General features: G+C 50.8%; 2 protein-coding genes across 2 annotated transcripts in view; one reads left to right on the forward strand and one right to left on the reverse strand.

Moving 5' to 3' along the window:
* The window catches only part of TMEM8B (transmembrane protein 8B), a 24,439-nt gene extending 10,816 nt beyond the window's left edge, over nt 1–13,623 (reverse strand). The window contains exons 1-6 of the mRNA XM_010846065.1: nt 13,112–13,623; nt 8,632–8,821; nt 8,053–8,260; nt 1,466–1,599; nt 908–1,176; nt 7–309 (exon numbers count right to left, since the gene is read on the reverse strand). Coding sequence (XP_010844367.1) covers nt 7–309; nt 908–1,176; nt 1,466–1,599; nt 8,053–8,260; nt 8,632–8,821; nt 13,112–13,523 — 1,516 coding nt within the window. The 5' untranslated portion in view covers nt 13,524–13,623. The remainder of the gene's footprint in view (nt 1–6; nt 310–907; nt 1,177–1,465; nt 1,600–8,052; nt 8,261–8,631; nt 8,822–13,111) is intronic.
* A 683-nt stretch (nt 13,624–14,306) lies between these two features.
* The window catches only part of FAM221B (family with sequence similarity 221, member B), a 13,948-nt gene continuing 6,410 nt past the window's right edge, over nt 14,307–21,844 (forward strand). Inside the window, exons 1-3 of the mRNA XM_010846131.1 lie at nt 14,307–14,666; nt 19,175–19,787; nt 19,963–20,106. Coding sequence (XP_010844433.1) covers nt 19,175–19,787; nt 19,963–20,106 — 757 coding nt within the window. The 5' untranslated portion in view covers nt 14,307–14,666. The remainder of the gene's footprint in view (nt 14,667–19,174; nt 19,788–19,962; nt 20,107–21,844) is intronic.

Raw genomic sequence — 21,844 nt, forward strand, 5'->3', positions numbered from 1 at the left:
CCAGGCTGAGCACCCCTCCGCTGTCCAGCACTGGCAGCAGCCTCAGGGCAAACACGGCCGGGCGCTCAGGAGGGAGGGCCACGCTGGGGCCAAAGAAGATGTAGAAGTGGACAGAGAAGGTGTCCAGTTCATTGCGCAGCGTCGGGCGTACCGGCCAGCAGTGCTCAGGTGGGGATGTGGCCCCAGGCCCCTCGGCAGGGGTCCTGAGGGATGGTGGCTCTGGGGGCAGCGGCTGGTTGCCCAGTGACTGGGGCATGTTCATAGCAGCTCCAGGGACCAGGGCACGGGACAGGCTGGGCTGTGGGCACTCTGTGGGGCAGAGGAAATCTGAGCCGTGGCCTGCCGCCCTCCCAGTCCTGCAGCCCTACCACACACTGGATCTGAGCCACACAGGGTTTAAGAGAGGGTGGGGAGGGAGAGAACTCGAAGCAAATATCCCTGTGGCGTTTGGCATCTAAAGTCACAGGACTGGGTCCAGGCACTTTCTAGTGGTCACAGCTAGTGGCATGTCATGTTGGAGGGACTGAAGGTCATCTCTCCCTCCCCAGTGGCAGTGAGGGCAGTGCTGAAACGGATGATGGACCCTCTCACTGGCCTGCAAGGGCTCTGGCAAGAACCATGTCCCAAAGGTCCTAGCTGTCCCTGCCTGCCCCATTACACTGGGAGGTTAGATCAAGGAGAGTAAGTCCCTTAGTAAGCCTAAGTCAGGTACCAAAAGTGACCTGAAGGCCTTCTCATGACTTGAAGCTCCAAGTGGGAGGGCTTTGGGGAATAAGGGAGCCGGATGGTGCTGGGGAGGTCATAGGGACATGGCCGAGGACCAACGAGCACAGCCATCACGCCTGCCTCTTCCCAGCCACAATGTCAGCACAGGCCAGGTGGCTGGGGCAGGTGCAGGGCTTCTGACCTTGCAACCACACGCACAGCTGGAAGCGGACGGTCCTGCCAGGGCCCCGGGATGGTGTCTCCACACGCACGTAGACCCAGTGCCCCCAGGGGGGCAGTGCCAGCTCCAGCTGGCATACCGAGGCTCCTCCACAGGCCACAGAGCTTGAGTTGTGCAGGGGTGGGGCCTTGGGACGTAGGCGCAGTGTCAGGGGGCAGGCGGATGCCCCACGGCCCCCCACACACACCAGCTGTGCTGAAACCCTGTAAGTGAAGCTGGGCACGAAGACCCTGGGCAGAGGGGAGAGTGGAGATGAGAAGAGACAGGGTACAGAGAGGTGAGAGGGACACAGGATGAGGGGAACACTGGGAAGAATGGAGAGGTGGAGGACAGAGGAGAACAGGAGGCCTTTTCTGGTCTTCCCCTCCATGCTAGGGGAGAGGGAGGGGTCAGACCCACCCTGGGGTTCTGGGTGGCCCAGCAGTCCAGGCTAGCCAGGGGGAGTGCAGGATCAGCAGGCAGACTGAGGCCAGGGAAGGAAGATGGGAAGGGCCCGGGTTGGGGGAGCACTCGACTTACTTGTACAGGGCTGAGCGATTGTGGGCGGAGAGGGTCTGCTCGGAGGGTCTCCCAGGCACCAGCACGGCCACGTCCAGCAGACGCCGGACAATCAGCTGTGGCTGGAGGAGGTACTGACACTCATCCTGGAGACCCTGAGGCACAAGCAGGGGTGGCAGGAGGGGAGAGACCGCAATGCACTACTAAAGCGAGGCCAAAGCCTGCGGAGGTGGGACAGACCTCTGGCCCTCCTGCTTCTGGGGCTGTGACTACGGTCTCTCTAAGCTCTGGGTCCTTCCTTGGTCTGCAGGGTCTTCTATGATCCTCAGGATTGGGGTTTTGAGGGCCTCAAACCCCACTGAGGTTTAGGGGCTCAAATCTAAGCCCCTCCTGACAGGCCCTGCCTGCCCTTCCTCTAGTAACCCCTCCTGCACACCCCCAGACAGCCCATCAAGGTCATTTCAAACCAGTCCATTCACCTACCAAGCCCACAGGAATCAGCACTCTTTGGGTACTAGCATGCCCCCCAAATAAAGTTCCTTAAAGGCCTCCAGTCCAAACCTCCCCCCTTGCCCCATTTGAATCTCTCATTTCCTTTATTTTCTACCTGCCCTCCCCAAGTGTTAATACCTGTCCAGCCTCTGCTTTAACACCCCCAGGGAAGAGTCACCCTACCTCCGCAGGCAAATTCCAGACTACAGGTAACTTGAAAACAGAAACCTGGTCTTATTTTTGCTCCTCCAGACACAAAGCCTAATGTAAAGTGCACACCTCACAAATGAATGTTTGCCGGTTAAATGAATAAGTGAATCAACCCAGCTGGGGCAGCTGTGACCTTTCTGAAGCCAAAGCCTATCTTCTGTCTCCCCATATCGTTCTGCCTCAGGGGCCCCAGATATATCCGCTCCTTCTGTCTAAGCCTGGGTTCCTTCTGTCACTGGAGGAGAACCACCACGTCTCCCCGAGCTGCTCTTCTGGATAAAATCACTAACACTTCTCTACTGAGGGGACACCACCCGGGCCCAGGCAGCTGCAGCATCTCCAATGAGGACGGGCTCATTAGTTCCAGCATTTGCACTTCTCTGGGCCCTCAGTCCTAGCAGTTCAGGGGAGCAGGGTGGCGGGGTGGGGGGGCCTTATTAGGTTTCTCTCATCTTCTGGACAAACTACCTTACACTAGCCCAATAAACTAGAGGCCACTGTTCACTTTTGTGGTTCTTCTGACCAAGACACACCATTAGCCTTGATCTGGGACAAGAATTCCAGGCTCTGACATCCTACTGAGTTCCCTGTCATGGAACAAGCCAGCCAAGGCTTGTTTGTTGACTTGTAGCAAAGATCCACAAGGCTGGAAAGGGGCCTTGATGGGTGCCAGTCCAGAACACCTTATTACCCTCTGCCTGGAATTTTCCTGTGCCTTTTTTATCACTGCATTCCCAACACCTATCACACCACTTGGCACATACTAGGTGCTAGAAAATACCTGCTGAGTTAAAGAACAAGCGTCAAAAGAGGTCCCTTCAGAAAGCTCCTGAACCCACCTTGTTGCTCAGAAACCTCTATCTCTGCTATACAAAGCAGATGTCCCTCATCTTTGGTGAGGACCAGAAATACTCTCATGAGTTATTTCACTGAGCCCACTTCCTAAGGTAGGAATCACCACCATAATATCTTGCGGTTAATGACCCTGAGGGTGGGGACTCACACTTCAGGAGATAGCCCCCATCCTTACTAGATGGTCCAGAAGGAGGAAACACCTTGTTCCATGTCTTGCTTGCTGCTGGCCTAACAAAGGATCAGTGGACATGACCTCTCTGGTTAAGATGTGCTTCTTCCTGAAACTATATTGTGTGCATGTCTAACACCTCCCTTATTGTGGACGCGAGTTTTCAATCAGTGGAGACCAGGGAAGGTGCACGAACCTTCACCCTGACACAGAACCACAGAGAGGGCACCAGAAGTCAGGTCTCAAGAGCTGCCAAGACAAAAGTCAAGCGAGAGCATCCAAACTCAGTCAACAGCAGCAGTCATGGAGGGAGTAGGGCCAAAGTGAGGCAGGTTGAGAAACCAGGAGGGCCCAAAATGAGAAGTGGAGTGAGAAGTGATCTGAAAGAAGCTAGCGTGGAAGACCCTCAGCTGATTCCTAGATTGTACTAGTACAGGTGGGCTAAGTTTCTACAGAAGCACCTGAGCTTCTGGGTGAGGCTTGCAGGCTGAAGATGCCCAAAGATCTTGGTCTCTGTGGCCATCTCTGTGGGAATACTCCAGCATTCAAGACAGCTCCAGCCCACAGTTAGCTGGCACCAATCAACATGGAAGCAAATGAGCGCTGGACAGATGGCAGGGGGCAGGAGTGGAAGCAAAGAGGCCACTTCGGAGGTTACTGTGACGGCCCAGCAGATGGCTGAGGGAAGGTGCTAAGGTGAACAGAGAAGTAGATGTATCCAGGGCATGCTTTAGAAAGAGTCTCAAGACTTTTTCTTTATGGATTAGTTGTGTGGAAATAAGGGAAAAAGAAGAATCAAGTATGACCCCTAAATGTGGGGCTTTGAGCAACTGGTGACTAGCTGTGCCACTGACTGAGAAGATTAGAGAATGAAGAGGCTTAGACTTGGGAGAAGTGAATTAGGAATTAAAGAGATTCCTGACTTCAGGCTTTGTTTGGATATGTACTTGATAAGTTTGAGATAGGTCTTAGACATCGGAGATGTCAAGTAAGCCACTGAGTATAAAATCTGAGATACAAATAAATTAGGGCTCACTTAAAACTCTTGGAAGACATGAACTTATAGGTGGTATTTAAAACTACTGTGCTGGAGACACTTAGTAAGAGAATGGAGAAATAAAAAGGAGTTATCCCAGGACCAAGCTTTGGGTACCACAACACAAACAGATCAAGCAGAGGAGAAGCCAGGAAAGGAGACAGAGGAGGGGGTGGTGGGCAGGAAGAAAACCAGGATGGTTCTATAAAGTCACAAAGGACAAGAGAAGAAAATATTTCAAGAGGAAAGAGGTACTAGGTAATAGCTAGTTACTAGTTAACTCTGGAGAGGGAACGTGGAGACCGAAAGGGGATGAAGGGAAGAGGAAGACTTACTTTTCACTGTATGCCTTTTGTACCTTTTGAATGTTGTACCAGGTGCATATATTACCTATTTGAAATACAAATAAAATAATTTAGGAGGAGGAGGAAGAACAGAAGGAAGACGGTTAGCAGATCTGAACCCCTTCGGTTGAGATGCTGAGTGAGCCACACTTAAGTTCGAGCTGGTGGAGTCAACTGAATTTGCTCCTTTTCTTTCCTTATGGTTGTTTTCATTATTTTATCTGCTTTCATTTGCTTTCAAATCTTGGAGCTGGGAAGAGGAAGCATTCAAGGAGAACCGTGCCCCAGGCATTTGGAGAACTTCTCCTAATAAGGCATTTGGGTGCCAGATGTTACCCAAAACCCAAAGGCCAGCCTTTCAGGACAGACTGGCTGGACACCAGAGGATGAACACATGCTCCAACACAAGACAGGCAAGGAGATGGAAGGCAGAGGTTAAGACAGAAGAGGTTGACGGAAAGAAGGAGAAATGATACTGGTTTCGGAAACACGAGTTTGAGATGGCAGAAGGGCAACAAAAATTTGCCAAGCCCCTACTATGTGCCAGGCTCTGTGTTGGGTGCTAGGAACACAGTAACAAAGTAAAAATAACACACACAAAGGCCCGCAGAAGTGTGGGACCAGAGTCCAGGAGAGTGGCCTGGACCAGGTAAGTCACCTTCCTTTTACAACATGTTAAGGCTCCCTATTGCTCTCAGGATAAAGCTCTAACTTCTAGACCCTTCCTGATCTGACCCCTGTTCACCACTCCAGCCCCCTCACTCACCCTCACACTGAACCACTTCAGCCCTCCCTTCTCACCTTCAGCCCATGCCTGATCTGACCCCTGTTCACCACTCCAGCTCCCTCACTCACCCTCACACTGAACCACTTCAGCCCTCCCTTCTCACCTTCAGCCCATGCTACTCCCAGCACCTGGAATGACCCCTTCCCTGCTTTCTCAAAATCAGATCTCACTTCCTAACAGTTTCTTAAAACCTAAAACCACCTCTCCACCACACCACCCAGCTGAGTTATAAACCTCTCCTTTGTCCTCTTAAAATGACTTCCATATCTCACTAATATACATCTTATTTATCTGTATCTCTAGCACCCAACCCAAGGCCAGTGATAAAGCTGGTGTGCAAAGACTAAGGTCTAAAGGGAGCTCATCCCCAAAGCTGAGGAACACTGCTGCCTTCTTACTGCCGGCACCCTTCAGTCCCCACCCAGGGATATTCCTGAACCCACATAATTTCCTGGGGTTACTAAGCCTCATGGGAAGTCAGGACCATGGGACAAAGAGGAGGCAAGGCAAGAAGTTGGAGCTCTGCAGGAATGCCCTGGACAACCCTCCAATAGGCTTGCTTCTAGAGAATTAACCAGAGAACTTAAGAACCCTTACAGGCCCAGGACTTCCCTGGTGGTTCAATGGATAAGAATCCACCTGCCAATGCAGAGGACATGGGTTCAATCTGGTCCCAGAAGATTCCACATGCCTCAGAGCAACTAATCCTGTGTACAACTACTGAACCCAAAAGCCACAACTACTGAAGCCTGTGCTCTGCAACAAGATAAGCCACCACAATAAGAGAGGCCCATGCACAGCAAAAAAGTGTAGCCTCCACTCATCGCAACTAGAGAAAGCCCGTGTGCAGCAGTGAAGACCCAGCACAAGCAAAATAAATAAAAATTTTTAATACACTTTTAAAGAAAGAATCCTACAGGCCCATATGAGATTCCAAAAGATAATCAAATTTTTAGAGCAAACATAAAGAAGATCCTTGGCCCCCCTTCCCCCAGCCTCTAAAACAGGGCTGACTGGAGAGCTCCAGCTGTCATGGGGTCCACCCGCAGCTGCCACTCCCGGGTAAGGCGTAACTGTGCCCGTTCTCTCTCTCACCACACCCAGAGATCTCTCCTGGCTAGGACTCCGGCTTGCAGTACCAAGTTCCTCAGGCCCCACTAGCTGTCTCTAGATGCACGTGGGCACATCAGGCCTGGTTCTGATCTCGCCTAACCAGGCTTCAGCTCCCACAATTGCAGCCCAGGCCTAGGTGCCAGGTTCCTCTGGTTTAATCAGAAAGGTTGTTGGGTAACTACAGCATGGTTCCCAAAAGATTTTCTCATCTCACAGACAGAGTCAAGGATCACAGCTGGGATCACAAACAAGCTCTCTGGGATTTGGCCAAAGACCTAAGAAGATATTCCTCCTAATATAAGAGACCTTGGATCTGACGGGAATCAAGAACCTAGAGCCCAGAGCCACTTCTGGGCAAGTTCCCAGCATGTTCTCACCCAGACGGCTTCCAGGCCTGGAGAGGAAGTTCTCCCATCCTTCACTCACAGGAAAACCTATCACTGAGGGCTCAGCCTGAGTTCCCATCAGCCTGCATTCCCATCTCTGGCAACAGTAGGGCCAGCACACTTGTCCCTGTGTAATTCTCAGCTCATTCAAAAGCACTGTAACACCTCTGAATGCTGGGCCTCAGCAGGAGGGGAAGGGGAGTCTGACAGTCCAGAGCGCCTATCCTCAAGGAACTCACCCTGGAGAGAGACAGCTGGTCGAATCCTCACCTGACTGGGGATTTCTGCTCCTCCCAGTTCTCAGAGGCCAAACCCCACTCACTTTCTTGTTCTCTGTGTCCTGTTCTTTAAATCCTGCTCAGCTCACGCTTGTGCTTCTGCCGTTACCGCTGGCACCACACACCTGGCCATCCCACTCTGACATGGCCACCGTGTCCCAATCTCCCTTCCTGCTAACAGACAGGAATAAGAAATCCTCTCCCTGTGATGAAGAGGGCCAGCCTGCCCAGTATCTGAGAGTGGCAGGAAAACTCAGCAGCATTTCCTTCCCTTCAAACCACAACAGAGAAGCGACCTGACCTTGACCCCACAATACTGGAGACTTTAAGAAGCTCTGATCTATGCAATCACTGATATTTGGGAGAAAGGAGGGCAACAGTCAGGTTGGACACCAGATGCCCAAAGCCTCCTCTTAACAGGAAAAGGGCTTGCCTATCACTGAGTGTTCTCTTACCCTCTTCATAAGGTTGTAGGGGCTGAAATTATGATAGAAAAGGAACACGTACTCCCAGAGGGACTAATGACTGGGCTGCAGCCTACAAGACTCTGCAGGGCTATCACCAACCAAGACGTAGAACAAGACTAGCCTTGGGTTTGTGCCGCAGCATCTGACCAGTCCCTGGCTGGCTTCTGACCACCATGATTAACCCTGCATCTTCCAATAGGAAGGGACACCACTCCCCAGTACCAGGCTTCTGATGGCAGGCTCTGGACTTTCCCTCTAGCTTACCTGGACCCACGGTGTCTCCTAAGGCTCCCAAAGTGCCTCCTGCAGATCATGGCCTCTGGCCCACCAGGTGACCTGCTGACCTCTAGCTGTGCCCCACCCCAGCCACCCTTAGGCTGTTTTCCACACTGGCACAAGGCTGGAATGCCAAGTAGCCCAGAGATGGAGAAGCAGCTCTGGCCCCTCCTGCCCTGGACAGCATCAACTCACCTTGACAGAGATGTGGCCATGGGCCTGGGGAAGGTGGGCAGCCAAGAACCAGTCCCCAGGTAAGGGGCTGCTGACGTTAAAGATGCCGGAGGTGCGGTTGGGCAGTGTCCAGCTGAGAGTCAGTGAGAAAACCCCAGGCACAGCTGTGTCCCCTGGGAAGTGTGTATGTAGGGGATTGATGACAGGGGGTGCCCCAGACCGGAAATACCTGGGGGACCAGAATGAAGAGAAAGGGAAAGCAGGCAATGGGGTAAGAGATGGGAAATGGGGAAAAGAAAGAAATGTCACTCACCACCAGTAAAACAAATGGATTCCCTCTACTGACCCACACAATAAAATGGTTCCAGGTCAGGGGTCAGACATAAGGGGGAAAAGATCAGCTTGGGCATTCATGTAGTCATACAGAACTCAGGAATGGTCAGCAGACAGAGGTCTTGGCCTTCAGCCAGTCACACTTCAATCTGGACGAAGGCCAGGGGTCGGGAGGGCAGCTTAGATACTCATAAGGTCTCATTTTAGGGTGGAGAGTGGCCTGGGGTTGGCACGGGATGGAGTCAGGCGGTTAACTCAGACACTCACACGGTCACACTTTGGTCTGGGCAGTGGTCCCCAAAGGTCCCTCCCTGCTCTTTGAAGATGATGAGATTCCACACAGCCAGGAACGTGTCTTCAGGCACATGGAAATGGAAGAGCTCGGTGCTGGCAAAGGAGCGGAAGGGACTCAGCTTGCGGGGTGAGCAGGTGGAGTAGTCAGTCAGGAAGAGGCCTCCTGGGGAGCAGACGGTAGAGAAAGGAGCAAAGTAGGACAGGCCATTCCCAGCCAACCCCAGGCCCAACAGGTTGCACCCCCCAAACACCCACTCAACAAACTGGGTCTCCTGCTGCCCTTGCCATCACCTGCTTTAACCCTTACACTGACCTTGGGGGAAATGACCTCTCTTTACAGGTAAGGAAATAGGCTCAAACCTAGACCAAACGGAGGACTCAAACCTTGATCTGTCTCAATCCAAAACCAGAACGCTTTTTATAATCCCCACAGTTGCCCCTCACTTAGAAGCCATTGTTCTCCTCTCACCAAGCCTAACAAAACAGGTGTGGATGGTGGGCATGAGTGCGTGCGTTATGCATGTGCATGTGCCTGCACACAGTGGCACGGGTTCCCAGGCTACTGAGCAGCCTGGAACTCCACCTGTGGGCATGGGAGTCAGCATGGGACTGTGAAACTTCCTTGTTATTTTCTTCCCCTTTCTGTTCCCCTGTGGTCAGGAGCAATAAAAACTCTCAGAAGCTTCACAAGAGCTGTCTGTACACTGGCTCAGGGCAGCAGTGGGGAGGGGAAAGTGTGGTGAGGCTGCAAGGGGCCTGCTTGGGTGGCAGAGGCAAGGACAGGAGCTGGCAGGCCACACAAGAGCCCCAGCAGAGGAGTAAAGGAGAGGACAGCAGGGCCTCCGGGATTCAGAAGGGAGGGCTGGGGACACTTCCTGGAGGTTGGCCCAGGGAAGCAGTCAAGTGGTGAGACAGTAGAATCTCAAACTGCTTGGGAACATTCATATCCAGCGAAGCCAGGGGTGGGAGGTGGGGAGGATGTGGTCCTCATAGCTGAAATGCCTAGATACCTGATCATGGCCATTAGGAGCAGAGTGCAACAGGTGAGCAGGACAGTCTGGTGTAAGCAACTGCCAGGCAAACACACAGGCACCAGGGCTGCTATCACAGTGAAAAGAACCCAGTGGCTCAGCTGGATAGAAAAGGGTCCAAATCAAAAAGGGCTCCAAAGGACAAAAAGTTCTGGGGAACCTGACTGCTCTGCAGACTGAACACCAGCCCCAGCGAAGCCCAGAAGGATGCCCTCAGGACAGATGAGAAGGTCAGGGACTTTAGCAACTTTAGAACAAAAGTAAGGGCAGTGGGTAAGGGAGACCCTGAGTGGATTTTTCAGCCACGGAGGAAATACCCATGGGCCTTGCCTATGCTGACAGTCTCTCCCTCTGGAGATGGGAGATATAACTCCAAAATGAGGCATGTGAAGTATCAGAGAAAGAAGCATCTGGAAAGGGAGGCTGCTGATGGAGGGAGCGAGCACAGGTCAAGGTTGGCCCTACTGAATTTCAACAACCTCAAGTCACCCTGCAGAGAGCCATCCTCTGTAGGTGGAGGTCACTGGCCCTAGATGGGCCTGTGCGCTTCAAAAGTCGCAGTCACACCCAAGGCTAGTCTGTGCAGTTCAGATCACATAATTGCTCTCAACTGTCAGCAAGAAAGACCTGCCACCTTGCAAGCTGAGCACTGCCCAGGAACTGAAGAGGCTCACAGAGCAGCAGTGATGTATTCAAAAGGGATGAAGGGAAATGAAACAAGTGATGGGAAAGAAAGGTTTCCTAGGAGCCCTGGCAGTGACAACAGTGAGGCAGAAAGTCAAGAGCTGAATAGCCTGGATACTATTATTACAGGAAAGCAGAGTACTGAGCACCCCCTGCTGGAATTAGGAAAGGGCTCCTCCTTCTCCTTCTCAAGGCTGGTACTAGGGATGGGTCATTGGATGGGCCATTGCCAATGTTAGAAAAAATGGTGGCCAGGCCCCCCAGTGCAGGTTCTCAGAGAGCTGATGGTGAAAGTAGCTAGTGACCTTTAGGAAATAATGGACAGATATGCACAAAGAGCCCTGTGATTAAAGGAACAATGGCATGGCCTGCAAAACTGAGGAACTAATTAAGCCACCCGCAAGTGGCTAGGGCCTACAGAGGTCACAGAATAGGCTGGTGGGAAAGGGGAGTAAAAGCAGCTGGGGATGCCAGGAGGAAACGAGAAGTTCTGAGGGCAGATGTTTGAGAAAGCACCTGGAGCCCTGTTCACTGCAGGCTTTGGTTTGGGGTGTCACTAGGCCTACAGCTCTGCGTCCCAGAGGAAGCAGGCGGAAGGCCCTCACCAAGCTCAGATGAACCTGTCCTGGATGCACCAGCGCTTCCAAATGAGGCTAGGGTGATTTTCCATCACCACCTGAAACACACAGACACACACCCGTGGGCTCAGGCTGGCCCTGCTAGTGACACAAAAAGGTCTTTTCCTGTAATGGCAAGGCGTGCCTGGGTTATGCAACTGCAGTCAGACAAGTCCAAGGTAAAGATCCAAGGGTGTGCTGAGACTGACAGTGCCGTCGCAGTCCCGTGACACTGCCGGTCCCTGCTCAGGGAAACCTCTCCCCATCACCAGGTCACAGAGCACCCCTGCAGGCCAGTGACCATTAACTGTACTCAGGGCGGCACTGCCTGCTCTGCGGCCTAGTCAGTGCTCTTTTTCAGCCTCATTACAATCCTCCCGAAGCACTGGAACCTGCTTCTGGGCAATCATGTTTTAATCCACATCTTTCAACTTTCTATAGCTCTGTGACTGATAATCACCTTCCTCTCCTAATGGGCTCATGAACAAAGAACCTGGGGTGGCAGGGATAGAAACTATGAACTGGGCTCAACAGAGTGGACTTCCCCTCACCCAAACTGAAAAACTGACCTGGCTTTTGTCTCGGCTGAGTGCCCACTCTGCCAGCAGCAGTAATCAACACTGAGCAGTTACCAGCACTGAGCCCTTCAAGGAATCTGACTGGGGGCAGATGGGTTACTTATATATATTGTGGGAGGCACCCAACACTGCCTCCAACCAAGGAGCTATCCACTTGGAGGTGACACTTCAGTCATCTGTCTGCAGGAGGAGCAAGAAGAGCTGAAGAGGAACGTGCATGGGCCACAACACATACCTTTCCCTCCCACAATAACACAGACACTAAGGACACACAGGCTCACACCACACAACAAACGTATGCCTATGCTTACCAACACACAAGTGTGTACACACTACATATGCCCAGCATTCCCACAGATCCCACAGGTACACACACAGACACATAAGCACCCAGATACCTGTGAGAATCCACACAGAGCTCGCACCTCTGCAGGAGCAGTGACCTTTGGCATGCATTGGTCTCCTCGAGATTATACTCTGAATGCAGCCCGCTACCTCCAGCTGCTCTGCTAGCTGTTATTGCCAAAGACTTCCTCAGGCACCTCCTCATCCCCTCTAGAGTGCTACCCACCAGAGACGGCTGGGGGCTGGGGCCATGAAGACTCTTTATTACGGAGCCATCCTTATGGCACATGTCCTACAGCCGGGACCCCCTCCTCTACCCACCTTCCCCCCATTAGGAAGCTGGCTCTCTCCTTCTCCTGTCCCAGTCACTTCCCCTGGGCCGACAACTGGCAGATGAGGAAAGTCTGTGGGTGAAGCCCCCTTGTGGGCAGACAGGGGAGAAGACAGGTTGTGCTTACAGCCTTTCTGCACTTGGATCTGTTTTCCTATTGGGCATATATTACAGTAAAAAACCACAACACTAGGACAGGGTCGGAATCAGGAAGCCGCTTTCTAGCCCCACACTGTCACTGTCAACACATATGACCTCAGGTCAATTGATCCCTTGCTGTGCCTCAGTTTCCCTATCTGTAAAACAGTCTCCAAATTTCAACCCTGCTCTGAAAGTGTCAGAAATAATTCCTAAGCAAATCAAACTTATTTGGAACGAGTTTCACTACAAGAAGAAAACTCATTATAATGGCAACTAACCCGTGGCCATCTGTTTGCTACACATTATTTTCAAAACTGCTTTCTTAACCCTGCTTCAATGTATGCCCAGTACGTCAAAGGTTTAGGCCAGATCTTCCCACACTTGACTAGAAGTTCTCTGTTGGGGGACACTCACCCCCATCAAACTTCACGAGCCGGTACAAAGCACTCAAGACTTCCTTGGAAGAGTCAAAGTGGAGTCCAGATAGACCCCCAGAAAGAAAACCATGCAGTCTCTGTCAGCCACCTGCTGAGCTCAAGCCCACAGCTGCCACTATTCTGACCCTGCCAATTCCTCTCAGTTATGTAAGACTTCTCTCCTCCTATTTCTCTCTGCTTCTTCCCCAGCCATCTGGTTGCCAACGTCCCACCTCTCCTGAATCCCTCCGGTCCACCCCTCCCTGCCAGAACCCCATCCCTGCCTCGTTCTTTCCTGCTCTGCACTCACCAGCCCCTGGGCCAAGGACAGACAACAGCAACAGCAGCAGTAAGGCTGACGGCAGCTGGAGCCCAGACCTGAGTCGAGGCTGGTAGAGGGGCGGGGTATGAGAGTGAGAGGTGGGCAGTGGGAGAGACTTGGGTAAACACAGAGATGAGGGCACAGACGGGGATAAAGAGTTGGGCTGGGCTGGACACAGGGACTTATGCAAGGGTAGGGGGTGTGATGGAAGGAGGGGCTGTGATGGGGACTCGAACAAGGGCAGGCGTTGGGACCCGGGCTTAAGCAAATTTTGAGAATGGGGTTGGCACAGGGGCCGGGCTGGGATATGGGGAAAGAGGTGAAACAGGGCCAGGGACTGGGATGGGGCCCAGGTCAGGGACTGGAGGGGGCGCCTGAGCTGGAACCTGGATCTGGGCATTCGCTGGGACCCAGGCGGGAACTGGAACCGATTTGGGAAGCGGGGCGAGGGCGGGGTCGGGGGCCAAGGCCCAGAACGGGATAGGACAAGGGGCCGGGACAAGGGCTGAGCCATGGCCCGGGCGGGGCGGGCCGGACAGGCCAGCGCGGGCGCTCGCTGAGCTGACCCGCGGCTCCGCTCCCACCCCCCGGGGGTGGCCTCCGGTGTCCTCGCGGGCCTAGGGCCGGAGTCGAGCCGGCTGGGGCCAGGCCGGGGACTGGGTAGGAGTTCAGGCCTGGGCGACTCCGGGCTGCGCTGGACAGGCGATAACCAGGCCCCGCGGCTGCGGCCTCCGCCTGACGTTGTACGACGCTCCGCCCTCCGATTAGGTCGATTGGTCCTTCTCACTAAAGCCCGCCCCCGGCCCTATTCTATTGGTCTCCTACTTGGCCCCCGCTGGGCTCGAGGACAGACTCCGCCCCAATCCCCGCAACCCGGGTCCCCGCCTTTCTCACCCCAGCCACTGAGTCCAGACACCCACATAAGGTCCTCACAACCTTCACTGACCAACTCACAGACATCTCATAGGAACCCTACAGAGACCTTCACAAACCCAGACACCCACGGACGTCCCCACAGATATCCGCAGACCCTACTCAGAGACTCTCAGAGTCTCACAAAGATCCCGCAAAAAACCACGCACAGAAATCCGGCAAAGCCCCCTTAACAGAAGTGAACCCTCTAGGTTTGTCCCTCCAGATCAACGCAGCCCCTTAGGAGACCTCACTCACCGAGGAGGTGACCAGACTGCTGTTGCCACGGTGACTACTAAACGTTCCGGTTGCCCTGGTGACGGATCCTCCACTCCGGGGCAGGGTTCCAGAGGCTTCAGTCAAGCCTCTCCCTCATTCGGCCCTGCACCGCCTCGTCCCTTCCCCTCCCCCACTTCCTCAGAACCGGCCCGAACTCCCTCACGAATTTCTGCAGGTGTCCAAGTCCCTTCCTCAAGCTGTAACTTGTAGGCAAGGGCTCAGCACACAACGCCTGCTGCCAGGGCTAGTCCACAACCAAGCGCCTTCTCTCCCTCGGGGCCAACACCTCCCCGTCCCGCTTCAGACAAGATCCTGACCTAAAGACTTGTAACAGACGAGACAAAGCCTAGAGGTATGTAGTCTCTCAAGTGGCCCTCCTCCAAATCCGCATCCCACTTCCTCCTAATACCTTCCTGTCCCTTCCCACCTGACTCCAACCCCCTCCCATCCTCTGCTTTTCATCCTTATCCTCTCCCTCCCCCACTTTTCTCCACTCAGGTCCCTCCTCCCCTTTTTTCCCTTTCTGTTCCTCCCATCCTGTGGTTATTCACTCTCAGGACCCCTTTCTCGTTTTGCTGAATGTCTGGCTACCTTCCTCTCCATCATCCTACTTCTCCCCCTACTTTCTGACACAAACTTCCTCTTTGGAAAGGCCCTGATGAGTTTAGTGCAGTTCAGTTCTGTTCAGTCCAGTTTCGTCGCTCAGTCGTGTCCGACTCTTTGCGACCCCATGAATCGCAGCACGCCAGGCCTCTCTGTCCATCACCAACTCCCGTAGTTCACTCAGACTCACGTCCATCGAGTCAGTGATGCCATCCAGCCATCTCATCCTCTGTCGTCCCCTTCTCTTCCTGCCCCTAATCCCTCCCAGCATCAGGGTCTTTTCCAGTGAGTCAACTCTTCCCAGGAGGTGGCCAAAGTACTGGAGTTTCAGCTTTAGCATCATTCCTTCCAAAGAACACCCAGGACTGATCTCCTTTAGAATGGACTGTTTGGATCTCCCTGCAGTCCAATGGACTCTCAAGAGTCTCCTCCAAACCACAGTTCAAAAGCATCAATTCTTTGAACTCAGCTTTCTTTACAGTCCAACTCTCACATCCATACATGACTACTGGAAAACCATAGCCTTCTCTAGATGAACCTTTGTTGGCATAGTAATGTCCCTGCTTTTGAATATGCTATCTAGGTTGGTCATAACTTTCCTTCCAAGGAGTAAGCATCTTTTAATTTCATGGCTGCAATGACTGTCTGCAGTGATTTTGGAGCCCAAAAAAATAAAGTCTGTTTCCACTGTTTCCCCATCTATTTCCCATGAAGTGATGGGACCAGATGCCATGATCTTAGTTTTCTGAATGTTGAGCTTTAAGCCAACTTTTTCAGTCTCCACTTTCACTTTCATCAAGAGGCTTTTTAGTTCCTCTTCACTTTCTGCCATAAGGGTGGTGTCATCTGCATATCTGAGGTTATTGAGATTTCTCACAGAAATCTTGATTCCAGCTTGTGTATCTTCCAGCCCAGCGTTTCTCATGATGTACTCTGCATATAAGTTAAAGAAGCAGGGTGACAATATACAGCCTTGACCTACTCCTTTTCCTATTTGGAACCAGTCTGTTGTTCCATGTCCAGTTCTAACTGTTGCTTCCTGACCTGCATGTAAGGTTTCTCAAGAGGCAGTCTGAGTGTGGTCTGGTATTCCCATCTCTTTCAGAATTTTCCACAGTTTATTGTGATCCACACAGTCAAAGGCTTTGGCATAGTCAATAAAGCAGAAATAGATGTTTTTCTGGAACTCTCTTGCTTTTTCCATGATCCAGCAGATGTTGGCAATTTGATCTCTGGTTCCTCTGCCTTTTCTAAAACCAGCTTGAGCATCAGGAAGTTCACGGTTCACGTATTGCTGAAGCCTGGCTTGGAGAATTTTGAGCATTACTTTACTAGCGTGTGAGATGAGTGCAATTGTGCAGTAGTTTGAGCATTCTTTGGCATTGCCTTTCTTTGTGATCGGAATGAAAACTGACCTTTTCCAATCCTGTGGCCACTGCTGAGTTTTCCACATTTGCTGGCATACTGAGTGCAGCACTTTCACAGCATCATCTTTCAGGATTTGAAATAGCTCAACTGGAATTCCATCACCTCCACTAGCTTTGTTCATAGTGATGCTTTCTAAGGCCCACTTGACTTCACATTCCAGGATGTCTGGCTCTAGGTCAGTGATCACACCATCGTGATTATCTGGGTCGTGAAGATCTTTTTTGTACAGTTCTTCTGTGTATTCCTGCCACATCTTAATATCTTCTGCTTCTGTTAGGTCCATACCATTTCTGTCCTTTTTCGAGCCTATCTTTGCATGAAATGTTCCTTTGGTATCTCTGATTTTCTTGAAGAGATCTCTAGTCTTCCCCATTCTGTTGTTTTCTTCTATTTCTTTGCATTGGTTGCTGAGGAAGGCTTTCTTATCTCTTCTTGCTATTCTTTGGAACTCTGCATTCAGATGCTTATATCTTTCCTTTTCTCCTTTGCTTTTCACTTCTCTTCTTTTCACAGCTATTTGTAAGGCCTCCTCAGACAGCCATTTTGCTTTTTTGCATTTCTTTTCCATGGGGATGGTCTTGATCCCTGTCTCCTGTACAATGTCATGAACTTCAGTCCATAGTTCATCAGGCACTCTATCTATCAGATCTAGTCCCTTAAATCTATTTCTCACCTCCACTGTATAATCATAAGGGATTTGATTTAGGTCATACCTGAATGGTCTAGTGGTTTTCCCTACTTTCTTCAATTTAAGTCTGAATTTGGCAATAAGAAGTTCGTGATCTGAGCCACAGTCAGCTCCTGGTTTTGTTTTTGCTGACTTATATAGAGCTTCTCCATCTTTGGCTGCAAAGAATACAATCAATCTGATTTCGGTGTTGACCATCTGGTGATGTCCATGCGTAGAGTTTTCTCTTGTGTTGTTGGAAGAGGGTGTTTGCTATGACCAGTGCATTTTCTTGGCAAAATGCTATTAGTCTTTGCCCTGCTTCATTCCATATTCCAAGGCCAAATTTGCCTGTTACTCCAGGTGTTTCTTGACTTCCTACTTTTGCATTCCAGTCCCTTATAATGAAAAGGACATCTTTTTGGGGTATTAGTTCTAAAAGGTCTTGTAGGTCTTCATAGAACCGTTCAACTTCAGCTTCTTCAGCATTACTGGTTGGGGCATAGACTTGGATTACTGTGATATTGAATGGTTTGCCTTGGAAACGAACAGAGATCATTCTGTCATTTTTGAGATTGCATCCAAGTACTGCATTTCGGACTCTTTTGTTGACCATGATGGCCACTCCATTTCTTCTAAGGGATTCTTGCCTGCAGTAGTAGATATAATGGTCATCTGAGTTAAATTCACCCATTCTGATGAGTTTAAGAAATGATAAATGTAGTATTTGGGGAACATGGACCAAGGTAGAGAGCAGGAGAAGGTAAGGCTGGAATCCTTAGGCAGTGCTTCAAATGATGACAGGCCTTGAATGTCAGGGCCAAGAAATTTGGACCTAATCCTTAGGCTGAGTCATTTGATTGTTTTTAGGCAAAGGAATGCCATTTCAGAAAGGTCTCACACCTGGGTCATTAAGAAGGACTGACACCCTTTGTACCTAGGCTTCCCAGGTGGTACTAGTGGAAAAGAACCCACTTGCTGATGCAGGTAGACATGGGAGATGTGGGTTCGATCCCTGGGTTGGGAAGATCCCCTGGAGGAGGGCATGGCAACCCACTCCAGTATTCTTGTCTGAAGAATCCCATAGACAGAGGAGCCTGGCAGTCTGTAGGGTCACATAGAGTCAGACACAACTGAAGTGACTTAGCATGCATGACCCCGTTTGGACATCCTTCCAAGATAAATTAGGCACACCCCAGTCTCCACAGCATCCTGGGCTTACCCCAGCACAACACCAACTCATTTGTATTGTCATTTTGGTTAACTGGTCTCCTTTCTAGATTCTTTCAGCTGAGTCCAGTGCCTGAGTAAAAGTATTAAGATTAGGCTCTTTAAAAGCATAAGTTACATAAATCAATGAAAGAATGGACGATTAGATTAATATGCTAGGAAAGGCAGCAGAGGAGCAAGGGTATTACATAATCCAGGTAGAAAACAATGAGAATTTGAACAAAATGGGAGGGAAAGGAGAGGAGAGAATGGACTTGTGGGATATTTAGAAGATAGGAAATATAGTCTTTGGTGCCCATTCTAAGATGTGGGCTGAGAGGAAAGGAGAAGACCATGATAATTCCCAGAGTTCAGTTTTGATGACCTGTGGGACATCAATTTAGCAATGTCTAGCAGACAGTTGGGTATGACTGTGAAGTTCAGGGTCTGAGCTGGAAATATGGATTTAGGGGTCATCAACATATAATTGGAAGTAGCTGAAGCACTGAACATGAATGACATTACCAAGGGCAGGGAGGGGTCCTTGGACAAGACTAGACTGTGGTCACTGCATCCTGCACTCTTGGGAGCAAACCCCCACTTTGCCTTGGTCTTCCCAGTCTCTAGAACTTCACAGCCTGACCTCTATGATCCTAAATTACACCCAGAACCCTGCTCTCGGACTAGCCAAGATGCTATGTTCAGGATCCCTTCTCTGCTACCATCTACTGATGGGATTCTGACTGCTTCAGACTTTCAGTACGCAGTTTGGGTCTAGGCACATGGGTGAACCTCCTAGCACCAAGCCCTGGCCCAGAGCTCATCTGGCTTCCCCCAAGTCATATCTCAGGTGCATTAAAAGCTTTATCTTAATTCCATAGCCCCCTGTGAATCCTGACTTGCAGACCCTCTAATCCTAACCTAATGAAACATGTACCCTGTTCTACCGCTAGATGGAAGCAGACAAGGTCACAGAAGAGCCTCATACCACCTTGGATGCAGAAGAGAGCCTTTCTTCAAAGGACCCGTCTCCTGAGGACTCACAGGAGCCCCCTATCCCTGAAAGCCCCTTAGAGCCCGCCGTCTCTGAAACCCTGTTAGAGTCCCTTGCCTCTGAATCTCCTATGTTGCCCTCCACTTCCCAGACCCCTTTAGACATCCACACCTCTGAAGCCCCTGTAGAGCCTTCCGCCTCTACCACCCCTTTAGAACACTCTGCCTCTGAGGTCCCTTTGGAGACCCTTACCCCTGAGACCCAGTTGGAAACCCACATCCCCAAAGTCCTAGATCAACAACTTGCTTTTCAGACTTCGTCACTAGGCCATGCCTCCCCTGATAATCCAGAGGAAGATTTCTCTGAGTCTTCCTCCAGCGAGAGCTCATGGGCAAAGAGGTCCATCCACACCTCTGAATTTGAAGGCTTTCCAAAGCACTCCCTTTCAGGCTCTCCATCCCAGGTCTACTTGGACACATCTACAAAAGTGAAGGAAGAGGAAGAAGAGGGCGAGAAAGAGATGGATGTCACTGACAGTAATACTCACACAGCTCAGCCTGAACACCAGCTGGGCAAGAAGGGGAAGAAAGGAGTCAGCCGTAATTGCTCCTGCTCATTCCCCTTTTCTCAGCACTGTCTTTGACCTGCCTCAGGAGGAGGAGATTGGGTTACTCTGTGACCTGGCCCCTTCTCTTAGATTTGGGGCCTCCTCACTTCGCCTTAGTTACTTAGCCTTTCCCTCCCCAGGTTACACCATCCACCCAGTGGTCCCTGCTAAACAGGCAGACCTGGTGGGTGTGGCTAAGGCAATGCACAGAGAGAAGTTTGGTACGCAAGTGAATTATCTTTTCCAATGGGAGAAGGATGCAGCCCTGAATGCCATCCAAACAGGTGAGCCCAGGCAGCCTTTCAGGGAACTGTGAGAGGCCCATGGCCATCCCTCTGTCCAACAGGATCTAGGAACCTGCTCCTTCAGTGGATAGCCCTTGTGGAAAATGGCACCACCACCTTCCTGGAATCTGGGAGGGGAGCAGATGGGTAGGCCAAAGTAGATGAGGGTGGATGCAGACAAAAAGTGAGGATATTCATATAAAGCCAAGCAGGAACAGGTGGCTGAACTAGGGCTCAGGTAACCTGCACCAAACAGATCCTAAAGCAGAGATGGCCCAGGACCCTGGACAGTTTCCAGGTGACTTGTTGCTCTAACAAGGCAAAAGGCCTTAGTCCCCTTGGTGGAAATGTATTAAAAGGCTGTCATGGGGACTTCCCTGGCAGTCCAGTGGTTAAGACTCTGCACTTCCACTGCAGGGGGTGCAGGTTTGACCCCTGACACTGATGTGGGGGAACAAGGATCCCACCACATGGTGCAGCTAAAAGTTTAAAAAAAAAAAAAAAAAAGGCCGTGATCCCTGAATGCCAGACCCATGATCACCTGGAAATCCAAAGCTCTAAGTCTTCTCACCAAAGAGAGCCATGTCTTCTAGTCCCATTAACTCCAAGTCTCAGCCCAGAAGTAGTATTCTAGACGGTCCTGTTAATGGCATGCCAGGCTTCACTATGTCTGTATATAAAGGGTGTGCATGTGAACCATGTGAGCACACACCATTCTGTGTGTGAACACGTGCATCTGTGTCACTGAACTTCACGTCTGTAGGAATTCGGTAAGAAGGTCACCTGACCTGTTATGAGGATTCTGGGATTTCTCAACTGAATTCAATAGGTATCACTGCATTTGGGGGAAGGGGGTTTATTTCCCTATTGATTGGAATAGAGTTATGTTCTAACCATAAGAGATGTTATCATGCAAATGAGACTGTGTGATCATGGAAATGAATGTATTGTGCAGTCAAAATGGCATCCCCTATAATGTCTCCTCCCCAGTCCTCGTCCAATTATAACAGGAAGAGGGTTTGGAATCAAGGCAGAGTAGAAGGCCCTACTCTGGAATGCACAGCCCACTCTATATTGTCCCACATTAAGGGGATTATAGAGTCTGAGGTATAATTGCCATTCCTCTAGCTCAAACTTCAGTCTTCTTCATCTGAAAGATGAGCAATGACTCCGACAACAGTGCTTGAACTTGATTCTCCCAGGCCCTCAGGCCAGGCCTTGATCTATGGGGCACTGCACAATTGCACTCATCTCACACGCTAGTAAAGTAATGCTCAAAATTCTCCAAGCCAGGCTTCAGCAATACGTGAACCGTGAACCTCCAGGTATTCAAGCTGGTTTTAGAAAAGGCAGAGGAACCAGAGATCAAATTGCCAACATCTGCTGGATCATGGAAAAAGCAAGAGAGTTCCAGAAAAACGTCTATTTCTGCTTTATTGACTATGCCAAAGCCTTTGTCTATGTGGATCACAATAAACTGTGGAAAATTCTGAAAGAGATGGGAATACCAGACCACCTGACCTGCCTCTTGAGAAACCTATTTGCAGGTCAGGAAGCAACAGTTAGAACTGGACATGGAACAACAGACTGGTTCCAAGTAGGAAAAGGAGTACGTCAAGGCTGTATATTGTCACTGTGCTTATTTAACTTATATGCAGAGTACATAATGAGAAACACTGGGCTGGAAGAAGCACAAGCTGGAATCAAGATTTCTGGGAGAAATCTCAATAACCTCAGA

This window comes from Bison bison, unplaced genomic scaffold, assembly GCF_000754665.1.
Source record: "Bison bison bison isolate TAMUID 2011002044 unplaced genomic scaffold, Bison_UMD1.0 scf7180017864230, whole genome shotgun sequence".
NCBI classification, from domain to species: domain Eukaryota; kingdom Metazoa; phylum Chordata; class Mammalia; order Artiodactyla; family Bovidae; genus Bison; species Bison bison.